Source organism: Desmodus rotundus, chromosome 2 (assembly GCF_022682495.2).
Source record: "Desmodus rotundus isolate HL8 chromosome 2, HLdesRot8A.1, whole genome shotgun sequence".
Taxonomy (NCBI): Eukaryota; Metazoa; Chordata; class Mammalia; order Chiroptera; family Phyllostomidae; genus Desmodus; species Desmodus rotundus.
Window position 1 is genome coordinate 208870180 of NC_071388.1, and position 12518 is coordinate 208882697.

Consider the following 12518-nt stretch of genomic DNA (forward strand, 5'->3'; position numbering starts at 1 on the left):
GTGCGTGCACACACGCACACACACACGTGTGTGCGCACAGCCCTACCCACCGTGGCTTAACTCTTCACTCTGCTCACCCTCCTTGCCACACGAAAACGTGGCTCCCTCGTACTGTGTGATTTCAGGCCAACATAGCCGAGGTGGAGGTCTCCATCCCCGCCAAGCTGCACAACTCCCTCATCGGCACGAAGGGGCGCCTGATCCGCTCCATCATGGAGGAGTGCGGCGGGGTCCACATCCACTTCCCCGTGGAAGGCTCGGGGAGCGACACAGTTGTCATCAGAGGCCCTTCCTCGGATGTGGAGAAGGCCAAGAAACAGCTCCTGCACCTGGCAGAGGAGAAGGTGAGTCCTTCCCACCCCTGAGGGCTCCCTGCGTGCTGCTTGCTGGAAACGTCCTCTCTCCCATGTGGAGACTCCAGAAACCTGTTTACCGTGGCGGGTCAGAGGTCAGAGCACGGCTCGTGCCTTCCTGGCCCTCTGACTTGGCCATTATGGACGGGCCCTTCCAGGTCAGACCCCCACATCTGCAGAGCAAAAATCTGCAAAAAGTATTAATTCCGTGCAGAAAAGTCCACTCTTTACGTAGTTTTGACAAATGTAGAAGTTGTGTGGCCACCCTCGCAATAAAATGTTTTGGCTGTCACCCTCAGAGTTCCTCATTGAGTCACCTTTTCCCCTTTGTCAAAATCCATCTGCCAGTCTGTCCGTCCCACAAGGCAGGACATCTGTGAGTCCTGCTGCGTGGTGCTCTGTCAGATTGCTTCAGCTGCTTCAGATCCTTCGCCTGTCGATCTCGGGGGGCCGGGGTGGGGGGTTCCTGCTTGGGTTCTGAGGGGGGTTCTGTCGAAGCTGAAGCTCAGATTGGGGAGAATTGATGTCTCAGCGGTTCGAGTCTTCCAGTCTGCCCTTCAGTTTTTTAAGATTTTATTTATTTATATTTAGAGAGAGGGGAAAGAGGGGAGAGAAACATCATGTGTGAGAGAGACGTGGATCAGTTGCCTGTCACACACCCCCAACTGGGAACCTGGCCTGCAGCCCAGACACGTGCCCTGACTGGGAATTGAACCAGCGACCCTTTGGTTCGCAGGCTGGTGCTCAATCCACTGAGCCACACCAGCCAGGGCCTCTTCAGTTTTTTAAGTCTTTGACTAATCCTTGATGTTTTGTAGGTTTCAGCATGCCGAGCTTCTATGTATTCTGTTCGGTTTAGATCTGTTTTTAGTGTTATCATACGTGGTACTTTTGTACTTCGTAGTGTAGCGTGCAGAAATGTATTTGATTTTTGTTTACGGCCTTGTTCTTTGTGTGTGGTCTAAAGATCACTTATTAATCCCAATAGGTTTTTTTGTGGATTCTCATGAGTTTCGTGTAAAACGTCATCCTAGAGCAGACAGTGAGTGTCTTCCTTTCTGGTCAGTGCACCTGTGTGTCCCATCTTGCTGTGCCACTGGGGCCTCCCGGGTGTGGAATACTGGGGCTGGGAGAGGCCCTGCCCGGCGGGGAGCTCGGGGCATTCAGTCCTTCCCCGAAAAGGTGTGGTGAGCCAGGGTATTGTTGGGCTGAGGGGGTTCCTTCCTGGGCCAAGTTGGCTCGGAGTTTTCGTTGGGAGCAAGTGTGGGTTCTGTCGGAGGTTTCTTCCGCTTCCATCGACTCAATAGTGTGTCACTTGAAGTGTATTAGGTTGGTTTTGTTTGTTTGTTTGTTTTTTACTGTTTCACCTACCTTGACCTCTTGAGCTGAGCTTGGTTTTGATGTGTTTACTGTTTGGGCTCACCTGACCCGTCCGCTTCCTGGTGCTGCTGTTGGTGAGGGTCTCTCCAGAGAGCAGTGGTCTCTCTGGTGTCCATGAGCAGGGGACACGTTGAGGTGTGCTGCCTCCCACCCGGCAGGCCTGCGATACTCTGCCTTGTGTTTCTTCTCCGTGCCTGTGGGCCTGAGTTGGCCTGGAGGGGTGTGTCCCTCCAGTGGCTCCACCAGACAAGCTAGCGTTCATGGTTGAGGTCCTGGAAACTTGGTGTCAGACGAGGGCCTGGTTGGTGAATGTCTTTGAGCTCACAGTTGGGGTGTCTCTGGCTGTGTGTGGACTCACCCAGAGCCCAGCAGAGGGAGACCTGGCCAGGGAGTGCTCTGCCTGCGTGGGAGGGGCAGGCAGCTGTGATATGCAGGTGCACCCCGTGGTCCTGGGCAGAGGTTTGCTCACTGCTGGCAGGTGGCAGGCCTGGGGCTCTGGGTCCATGCACTCTGACCACCTTGGCATCTCCTACCCCAGCTGAGGGAAGTTCAAGGGCGGTAGATCTGGGTGGCTATGCATTTGTGTGGGTGTGGTCTGATTAGCCCCGGGGGGGGGGGGGGGGGCGGTTGGTATTGGCAAAGTCTGAGGTAAGCTCCACCCCACACTCTTGCCCCCTCGGGCCCCTTGGTCACCTGCCCCCGCGGCCAGGCAGGTGGTATCAGGCCAACATGTGCGGGGTTGGCTTCTGCAGCAAACCAAGAGCTTCACTGTGGACATCCGCGCCAAGCCGGAGTACCACAAGTTCCTCATTGGCAAAGGGGGCGGCAAGATCCGCAAGGTGCGTGACACCACTGGAGCCCGCATCATATTCCCGACGGCAGAGGACAAGGACCAGGACCTGATCACCATCATCGGAAAAGAGGACGCTGTCAGGGAGGCGCAGAAGGAGCTGGAAGCCCTGATCCAGAACCTGGTGAGACCTGGCCCTCGGGAGCCACCTGGGCAGTGGGGGCGGGGCCTGCGCTGCCAGTCCCTGACTTTCCTTGTCTCGTCTCCGTGCCACAGGATAACGTGGTGGAAGAGTGCATGCTGGTGGACCCAAAGCACCACCGCCACTTTGTTATCCGAAGAGGCCAGGTCTTGCGGGAGATCGCTGAGGAGTATGGCGGGGTGATGGTCAGCTTCCCACGGTCTGGCACGCAGAGCGACAGAGTTACTCTCAAGGGTGCCAAGGAGTGTGTGGAGGCAGCCAAGCAGCGCATCCAGGAGATCATCGAGGACCTGGTGGGTGCCTGGGGCTGGCAGCCACTCAAAGCTGGGTGCGGGTGCCCCCACATATCCCTCAGGCCGACCAGCCTACTGCAGCCATGAGGGCCAGGGGCTACAGGCCCTGTGGTCTCAGTGTCCGGCCTCTTCCTGCAGTGGGTGAGCCCTGCCCCTGAGAAGCAGCTCCGTTGTTGGTTTTATCAAAGTGCCATGTGTGCAAGGAACCAGTTGCCTCCTCCTCCCCTGCTCCAGAGCGAAGAACAGGTGGATGGAGTGTGTCAGCCCACAGAGGAGTCACATGGCACACGCTGGATTTTGTCAGCCAGTTTTAGAAAGCTGGCCCCCTGGCTCCGGGCACTCCCCTGTGGTGGCCCTGCACGTGGAGTCACAGCCACGGCATCCACAGGTCCCCCCACCTGGGACTGACATAGCCACCTGTCTGCGGTGGTGGGGAGCTCCTGTGGGTAGAGAAATAGAAGCAAGCACCAGAACAGCTTTATATGGGCGAGACGTTGATGATTTCTTAGACCTTGGGGGGCACACTTCAGAAAGGCCTCCTCCCTTTACCCCATCGTCAGATGAGCCCTCAGTTCACCTTGGGAAGGGGGGTGTCTGTGCACTTGGCCATGGCTCCAGAGGGTGGTGGTGTGAGCGTGAGCCATGAGCGCTTAATCTTCATTTGTTCCTTCTTGCTGTGCCCCCAGGAGGCCCAGGTGACCATAGAGTGTGCCATACCCCAGAAGTTCCACCGCTCTGTCATGGGCCCGAAAGGTTCCAGAATCCAGCAGATCACTCGAGACTACACCGTTCAGATTAAATTCCCAGACAGAGAGGAGAGTCCAGGTGGGTCCCCATGGGGAGCATTGTGGCCAGAGGGAGGGGGGCAGGAGGGAGGCAGGGGCCGGTGGCTGTCACATGTCCTGGTGAAGCTCTGTCTTGCCTGGTGCTGGACACTGTTGGGTGTCCCAGGGGCTTGCAGAACTCCCAGGCCATGGGCTGCGGGGCAACGAGGTGCCCTTCAGGGTTCTTAGAGGCCTGTGGCTGGTGGCAAGGGCAGAGGAGAGAATACCTGATGCCTCTCCTGCAGGCGAAGCAAGTTCAGCCTCTGCCCCCACAAACCCACTCCAGCCCAGCAGCAGCCCCCTTCCCTGCCGCCTCGTGGGGCCAGCAGCTGCTGAAGGGAGAGCAGCCTCTGACCCACTTAGGATGCCACCGGTCACCAGGCTATCCTTCTGGGATGGCTGCCATCTGACTCTGCTTTGGGTCCCGAGGGATGGGATAGGGTGGGGCGGTGGCCTGTGAGCAGGACCTGGCTTCTGTTGCAGACCTGACTCTGTCAGTCAGTCCTGTGTGCCCCTTCCGTTGTCACGGGGCACGTGCTCTGTGCAGACGCTCCTCGTGGTCCTGCTCTGACCTCCGTAGGCTCCTCACAGCCCTGGAGCGCCTGCCGTTCTGGGCATATAGGCTGCTTTGAGTAGAAAGCCAGTTAGGTCGTACCGTGTCACGTTTACGCTTCGCACTTCAGTATATACTTCTTAATTTGGATGTAATTTGACATTTAAAGAAAAAGTTCACAGAGCACAACAGAGATAGATTCTGGATTCTCACTCTCCAAACCTCCCCAGTCTCTCTCGCCCACCCTCCCCTTTCCCACACGCACGCATGTGCACACACGCGCACTGCTGTTCCGGAGTCATCAGAGTGTGCTTCTCACACCTGCCCCTTCTCCCTGGTGGCTATTTCCTGAGAGTGTAAGGGTGTACTCTTGCATCAGTTGCACTGACCCTGGCACAGCCCTCCACATCTGGAGACCTGATTACGTGATGCTGTGACACGTTCATAGTTGACCCTCAAATTTTCTTGTTTTTGAAGCATTCCTGTTTTAAAGCAGGAATCATGAGAGCTCTGGGCAGTTGTGCCTGCCCACTTGTGCATCGGTGTCTCCCCACTTGTGCATCTGTGTCTCAGGGACTCTGGGATTCCGTCTCACACTAGGAATATTACCTGGGTGTTTATTTGGGTGCACAAATGGTCCCACGGGAGCCTCCCCTGCAGCCGCTCCACGTCCTGTCTCAGATCCCTTTACTCTCGACACTTTCTTCCTGGTAGAAGCAGCTGGGGCAGGCTTGCCTTGTCTCCCGTAAACCTCTTGAGCCCCTCCCAGCTGCTGCCTCCTATACCAGCTCTGGGTCTATGGGAACATGCATCCTCCCCTCTCAAACATGGTGGGCCCCTCTCTCTTCCCATCACCAGCTCCCATGTCTTGAAGCTGAGGCCGTGCAGCTGAGGCCTGTGTAACTTGTCCCCTCCTCTCCCCAGCTGCCCAGGAGAACGGCGATGACACCGGGGAGGGGAGAGAGGCTGACCCTGGCTCTCCCAGGAGGTGTGACATCATCACTATCTCTGGCCGCAAGGAAAAGTGTGAGGCTGCCAAGGAAGCCCTGGAGGTGGGTGCGGCCACTCCCTCTCCTCCAGGCGCTGGCATTTCCTTTCCCAGCACCTGGCAGCGGGAGGGGCCGGCCTAGGGCCTGCAGGTTTGGGGGCTGCAGGGAGCACAGCTGGTGGGTCTTGGTGTCCCCCTCTGTGAACTGGGGGTATTCAGACTGTCTTGGGCTTGTGAGGACCAGTAGTCTCTGCAGTGAGCACTGACCGGTGCCACCTCCACTTTGGGTGCTGCTCTGCACTCTGTGGGGAGCAGTTGCCATGGAGGCGGTCAGGAGCTGGGGTGGTCCCAGGCATGTCCCTGTGGCCCACTGGGCCTCGGGCTGCAGTCCATTCCTGACCTCTACGAGGCTAGCAGGGCGGCCTCTATGTGGGAGTTAGGTCTCAAGGCCTGTTTCTCCTGGATTTGTTTTATTCTGTTTTCTCTGGCAAGGGGCCTCCTGCACGCAGGAGCCGGGGTCTGAAAGTGCGCTTCCAGCGCTAACCCTAACACTGGGCTCCACGTCCTTTTCCCGGGTCTTACCTGGGGTGAACGGTCACCTTCTCAGTCCAGATGGATCAGGGTGGAAGGTTCTGGGTGCGCACTGTCATTCTCCCCATGAAGCCCTGTGCTGAGCCACAGGGTCACTCTGGTCACTGCCCTCAGGCCTGATGTTGGCCCTCTTCCCTGCAGGCACTGGTCCCTGTCACCACTGAAGTAGAGGTGCCCTTTGACCTTCACCGGTACATCATCGGGCAGAAGGGCAGCGGGATCCGCAAGATGATGGACGAATTCGAGGTGAGCAGTTTGCAGGTCCTGTCCCTGGAGATCAGGTGTGGGGAGTGACCTGTCACGGGGCTGTCACACCGTCCCCCTAGGGAGTGCCCTCCTCCTGCTCTTCTTTATCAAGCTCTATGCTGCCCATCCTCCTTGTCCCCAGCCTGCAGGTATGTCCCTGGCAAATGTGACAGGCAGGCTGTTCATGACTCCCAAACTTGCCATCATCAGTGGGGGCCAGATACATTTCCATCCTGGGGGCCCTACGTACATCGGGTCTGTTCCGTGTCCACCAGGTGAACATACACGTCCCAGCACCTGAGCTGCAGTCTGACATCATCGCCATCACAGGCCTCGCTGCCAATCTGGACCGGGCCAAGGCCGGGCTGCTGGAGCGCGTGCGGGAGCTGCGGGCGGAGCAGGAGGACCGGGTGAGCGCCAGGCGGGGCTGTGGGCACTTCCTCCCAGGCTGTGGTTCTCAGCCCTGTAGCATGAGAATTGCCAGGGGCTTCTGAGAGACCCAGCACCCCAGCCACCCCCTGACCAGTGAAATGGGGAGGCGGGCCGGGCAGTGTGTGGAGCTGGGAGCCTTGCTCAGGAGTAGGGCGGGGGGAGTGGCCATTTGCTTTCACAGTGTTGCAGTGGCAGCTGGGCCCCGGGTCTGTTAGCCGAGTTCCACAAGAGTGAGCCTGGAGACACGGTGGTGCCATAGGCCTCTGGGGGCGTGGGTGGCCATAGGCCCTGAGACTCCCTCGCTCCAGTTTCGCTGCTGTTGAGTGGGGATGACAGCCTGCTTGCCTGTCAAAGAGCTGGCCTCTGGGGATCACAAGAGAGAGGCATAGCAGGTTGAGTAGGATGTGGACTCCTCCCTGAGGGGCGGCGCGGCTGGGCGTGGACATCCCGCAGGGTCGCTGTGGCCCCATTGTCTCAGCCCAGGCACCGACTTTGGGGTGTGTCCTCAGACCAGGTCTCTGGCCACACACATCTGGGGCTGTGTCCTTAGCGCTTTGATGCCCTCTTTTCTTTTTGGCCTTTTTAATGCCTACTCCTCTCCCACAAGTGAGGAGCATGTGGCTCCACCTGTCACCCTTCTTCCAGGTCCTTTGCTGGGGGAACCACAGCCCCGGTTGTGGGGGGTCAAGGCCTCTGGTTCTCACCACCTGCTGGTGATGGGATGTGGCCCAGAGGTCCCCAGAAAAGCCATGGCCTGTGTGTGTGGCTGTGCTGACAAGGGCCCTTCTGGCTTCTGGGTCGAGTGAGGGCACGGGAATGCACATGGGGTGAAGTGCACCTCCGGACTCAAGTCTTCCACCCTTTGCCTCACTCTTTCTCCCTTGTGTCCTCTGCAGGCTCTGCGGAGTTTTAAGTTGAGTGTCACTGTCGACCCCAAATACCATCCCAAAATCATCGGGAGGAAGGGAGCAGTGATCACCCAAATCCGCTTGGAGCACGATGTGAACATCCAGTTTCCTGATAAGGATGATGGGAACCAGGTGAGAAATAGGCTCGTGTCAGACACGGTGTCAGGGTGCTTTGGGGACGTGTGTCCTCACTTGGGAACACGGGCCAGGCAGACAGGAGAGGCTGGGCAGGGAAAGAGCAGGGTCTTGAGTGGCAGGTTTCTGAAGATTGAGTTTGGCTCAAGGTTTGGGCCCCATCTCTGCGGGTGCCAGCAGGTTGAGGTTTCCCTGCAATGGCTATGCCGCTGCGTGCACTTGGCAGGGTCCTTGCATAGTTGTGCTCACAAGGGGAGCCCTGCAAGGTGCACCCTCCACCCGCTGAAGCATGTGGTTGCTCCTGGGACCCAGCCAGCCCATCCCACACCCCTGCCTTCGCACCCCGAGGCTCAGCCTCTGCAGGGGAGCTGTCCACCCAGCAGGCCTTGCACACAGTGGGAGCCCCATCTGTGCCTGGGTCTCCTGCACTCTTTGCCACACAGAAGGGCACCCAGACACGGTGGCCTGGAGCCCTCTGGTCAGACATCCCAGCAATCCTGCGCAGACCGGTCCTGCCGTGCCTTTCCCACCTGTGTCCGGGTGTCCTGGTGGGCCTCCTGCCTGCTTCTGTCCCTCCTTTGCTTCCAGGGTTCTCTTTCAGGAAGTGAGGCAGGCCTGCAGGTGCTGACCCTGTGTCCCCTTCCTCTGCTCCCAGCCCTGGGCCTGCCCCAGGAGCAGCCTTTTACAAACGCTTTCTCTTCTGTTTCTAACGACTACGTTTATACTACCATATGTGATAAATTTTTTATTTTTGACTTGATCTTTAATTACTTTGATCTTGAGAATTTAGACCTCTCAACCCCTCATTGTTACTACTCTCTACTTTCCTCCACTTCCCCATGTAATTACTTTTTAGCGTCATTATTTAGTATTTAGAGTATTACCTGCCCAGAAGCCGAGCAGGGTCAGGTAGCCATGTTTTTTGTTTTGTTTTTGTTTTTTAATTTTATTTATTTATTTTTAGAGAGGGGAAGGGAGGGAGAAAGAGAGAAGCATCAATGTGTGGTTGCCTCTCGAGCGCCCCCTACTGGGGTCCCAGTCCACAACCATGGCATGTGCTGTGACTGGGAATCGAACCTCAGCCCCTTGGTTCTCAGTCCTGCACTCAATCCACTGAGCCATACCAGCCAGGGCTCATACACAGTTTTTCCTGTGAGAATGATGCTTTCGTTTGCCAAGCGTGTTCTGTGCTCAGCACTGCTGCCTCAGTGGCTGGTGGAGGTTTCTGAGCATCACTGGGCAGGGACCGGGAAGGGCTCATGGCCTCCTGCCCTGCGTCTGCATCACCTGGACTCCTGGGGCCTCTCTTCCTCTTCCAGGTGGTCATTCTTCTCTGGTTCTTTTACGCCATGTTCTGTTGTATGTGTGTATCCTCAGGATGTGGTTTAAGGTCGCTATTTTGTTTCCTGGTTTTCTCTCTTATGCTTTGAATTATCCGTTTGCTCACTCTGCCAGTCAGGTGCCCTCACTGGTACATGTGTGTGGTAGGAGAGCGCCCCTGGGCAGGGCACTGCAGGTGTGTATTGCCGGCCGCGCTGTCTAGGACCTTCTTCCAGGTCGGTCCATCTCCACAAAGGGTCCCACAGACGAGGGACCGGTGGGACCTTCCCTGACCCCTCACCTGCCGGTGCCCTTGCATCGTCCTGTGGGCAGGTGCTCTCTCCCTTCTGGTGTGTCACTGTCTCTTGGGTGGGATTTGGGAGGGATCTTGTTAACCTGATGTTTTTCCACCTTTTTTCTCTGCTGAGTGGGTCAGCATGTCCTCTCAGGCTGCGGTCCACCTCCCTCAGTCCCACTCAGGACCCGGGCGTCCTCTTCTGATGGGTTCTCCCCCCTTAGCCACAGGACCAGATCACCATCACAGGGTACGAGAAGAACACAGAAGCCGCGCGGGATGCCATTCTGAAAATTGTGGGCGAGCTCGAACAGATGGTTTCTGAGGACGTCCCTCTAGACCACCGTGTCCACGCCCGCATCATTGGTGCCCGCGGCAAAGCCATTCGCAAAATCATGGATGAGTTCAAGGTGCGTCTCCAGCCCTGGGGTGAAGTACAGGCGTTGGTCCTGGAAGCCTTACGGGTGAGATGGGTGAGCTTCCTGCAGTCAGAGGTGCCGCATGGACCCCCGGGCCTCAGTTTTTCTGCCAAGGCTGCTGACAATGCTCACTGGCCAGCAGGGGTCTGGAAGGGAAGACCTCCTCAGCACTCAGGTGCTTGTCTCTCAGGCGGTGAGGCCAAGTAGGGTCACAACTATGTAGCTGGCACCGTTGGTCAGTCCCCTGTGCTGGCCTGAAGAAGGTGATAACCCCATGGTGTGGCTGCCCGCCACCAGAGAGTGCGTGCATGAGACACAAAGGGGCGATGGTGCCTGTCCCCTCGGCCCCCAAACCAGGTGCTCACATTTTCAACACAGAGTGGAAAACACTGGAAATGGACTACGCCCAGCTACCTCGACAGTGACCATTGAGTCCAAAACTCTTGATGGGCACTTGGGGCCACCTTAGCCAATGCCTGTCCTCCCACCAGGTGGACATTCGCTTCCCGCAGAGCGGGGCCCCGGACCCCAACTGTGTCACCGTGACGGGGCTCCCAGAGAACGTGGAGGAGGCCGTCGACCACATCCTCAATCTGGAGGAGGAATATGTGAGTCCCGGGGCCCTGAGGGGCCCTGTGCAGGTGTTCTCAGATGCCGGCCAGGGATGGGGTGCCCCAGCGCCTAGAATTAGGATGAACACAGTACTGGGTGCTCACCAGGCATCCCTGCCGCTGGCTGACCCCTGCCCCTGTGCCCACAGCTAGCTGACGTGGTGGACAGCGAGGTGCTGCAGGTGTACATGAAGCCCCCGGCCCATGAGGAGTCCAAGGCACCGTCCAAGGGCTTTGTGGTGCGGGATGCGCCCTGGACCACCAACAGCACTGAGAAGGTCAGACTGTGCTCAACTCTGCAGCCCCCTGGCTGTGGGGGCCCAGGGTCCGAGGGCGGAGCCGTTTTGCAGCTGCCTAAGCACAGCCTGCTTAGTAAAGCTGCGCCCTCTCTGTCCCCACAGGCACCGGATATGAGCAGCTCTGAGGAATTTCCCAGCTTTGGGGCTCAGGTGGCCCCCAAGACCCTCCCTTGGGGCCCCAAGCGATAATGATGAGAAAACAGAAACCTCTCCAGCCTGCTGACCCAAACCCCACCACACAATGGTTTGTTTCAATCCGATCCAGCAGCTGGACCCTCCGTAAATTGTTGACGCTCCCCCCATCCCCGAGGTCTCGCAGGGAAGCGGGTGCCCGGCGCTGTGTGTGGCCAGTCCTCGGGCCTGGCCAGCGCCCAGTGTGTGCTCAGGACATGCCCCTGATGCTGGCTGCAGGCCGGCTCTACATGGTTCGAACACTAACAGAGGCAACTGGACATCTCACCGGCGTGTCAGCAAGGCCATGGCCCCACTGAGTGCTGCACAGCTGGGGCTGAGCCCGCTTCCTATGTCGTGACCTCAGGAAATAAATTCCTTGACTTTAGAAAAGCCAAACGTTTGCCCTCTTCCTTTCCCAGCTCCCTTCTTCCCTCTGCCTGTTGTCCAGCCCTCTGTAGACTGCAGTCGCCTCCTTCTCGCTGCCCAAGCCCACAGGGTGGGAGGAAGCCCGGTGTGCACATGGGAGCACCGGGACCCCGAGGGGCCCAGGCGCCAGGTGTCCCTGCCTATCCTGCACCACGGGCGCCAGGGAATGAGCGAGGCCTGCAGGTGAGGCTGCATGTCTGCCCCCTGGGTCTGGGGAGGGAGGTACGGGGTCGGCAGGATGTGGCCCACCAAGGAGAGGTGGACACCTGCTTCCCCTCAGAGACCGCCCTGCTCTGAGTGACAGCTGAGTTGCCACCCCGACCAGCTTCCCACCCCTTCCCAGAAGGATGCCGACTTCAGTCTCCCCCTTTCTACCTCAGAGCCAGGGGACATTGATCTGTGGAGGGCAGGGCCTCCCCTGGCCCAGGGTCTACTGTGGCTGTCCTTGCTGTGGGCCAGTCCATGGTGGGGAGTGCACCCCCCCGCCCCCCGCCCCCAGTGCTGTAGTCTGACGCATGCGGGTGCTGTGTGCAGACCCCTGGGAGCTGGCTGTCGAGCAGAGAGAGGCTGCCACTCGGCCTGGCCTGGGGGAGCCTGCTTTCCTCAGGTGTGTGGTGGGTCATCCTGGGCTAGGCAGGTGTCCCACCCCAGTCACCTTGGCGAAGGTCCGCTCTGGACAGGAAAGGGCCCAGGTGGGAGCCACAGCCGGCCGTTGCTATCTGGGTTGTCGGGTCTCCTGCCCCTGCCGCGTGGGGGTGACATGCCCCTCCCGAGTTGTTCGTCCCAGATACTGGGGCTCCTGGAGGAGCCGACTGGCGCCCATCGCCCAGCCCTTCCCGTGGATGGTCACTTCTTCCCTGACCACCCTGTCCATGACATTTTCTATTCGATTCTTCCTCAGCCTGGGAACCTTTAGACTGAAATTCCTGAATGCACCAGAATTGCTCAACGCAAGTCTGACGTCAGTTGCCTTTGCAGGTTCCCATTAGCTCAAGCAGCCTTAAATGTACCCGTTGGTAGGAAAGAACATTTGCGTCAGCTGGGTGACCCCCGTGTTAGGCAGTCGATTGAGACAGGGAGAGGGAAGGGAAAGCGTGTCTTGCTGTTCTCTAGGACCATCCCTACTTCCCCGGGGGCCCTGCCGTCTGCAAGAGTTTGGGAGCCTTTCCTGTTGGCCAGTGCACTGCCCCGCTCTTGCCCTCTGATGTCTGCCTAGACCTCCGTTTCTATGGCATCCAAGCCCCTCCCCCAAAGGTGGATTTTTAATTCTCACAACAGG

At 58.3% G+C, this 12518-nt stretch overlaps 1 protein-coding gene across 3 annotated transcripts in view; it reads left to right on the forward strand.

The window, feature by feature from the left end:
• The window catches only part of HDLBP (high density lipoprotein binding protein), a 50669-nt gene extending 39460 nt beyond the window's left edge, over positions 1-11209 (forward strand). For all 3 annotated transcript variants that reach the window (XM_071220761.1, XM_071220762.1, XM_053919323.2), the window contains 12 exons: positions 126-344; positions 2486-2707; positions 2800-3018; positions 3705-3843; positions 5320-5447; positions 6116-6220; positions 6496-6630; positions 7549-7692; positions 9535-9720; positions 10221-10337; positions 10490-10618; positions 10742-11209. In XM_071220761.1, coding sequence (XP_071076862.1) covers positions 126-344; positions 2486-2707; positions 2800-3018; positions 3705-3843; positions 5320-5447; positions 6116-6220; positions 6496-6630; positions 7549-7692; positions 9535-9720; positions 10221-10337; positions 10490-10618; positions 10742-10828 — 1830 coding nt within the window. In that variant the 3' untranslated portion in view covers positions 10829-11209. The remainder of the gene's footprint in view (positions 1-125; positions 345-2485; positions 2708-2799; positions 3019-3704; positions 3844-5319; positions 5448-6115; positions 6221-6495; positions 6631-7548; positions 7693-9534; positions 9721-10220; positions 10338-10489; positions 10619-10741) is intronic.
• The last annotated feature ends 1309 nt before the right edge of the window (positions 11210-12518 follow it).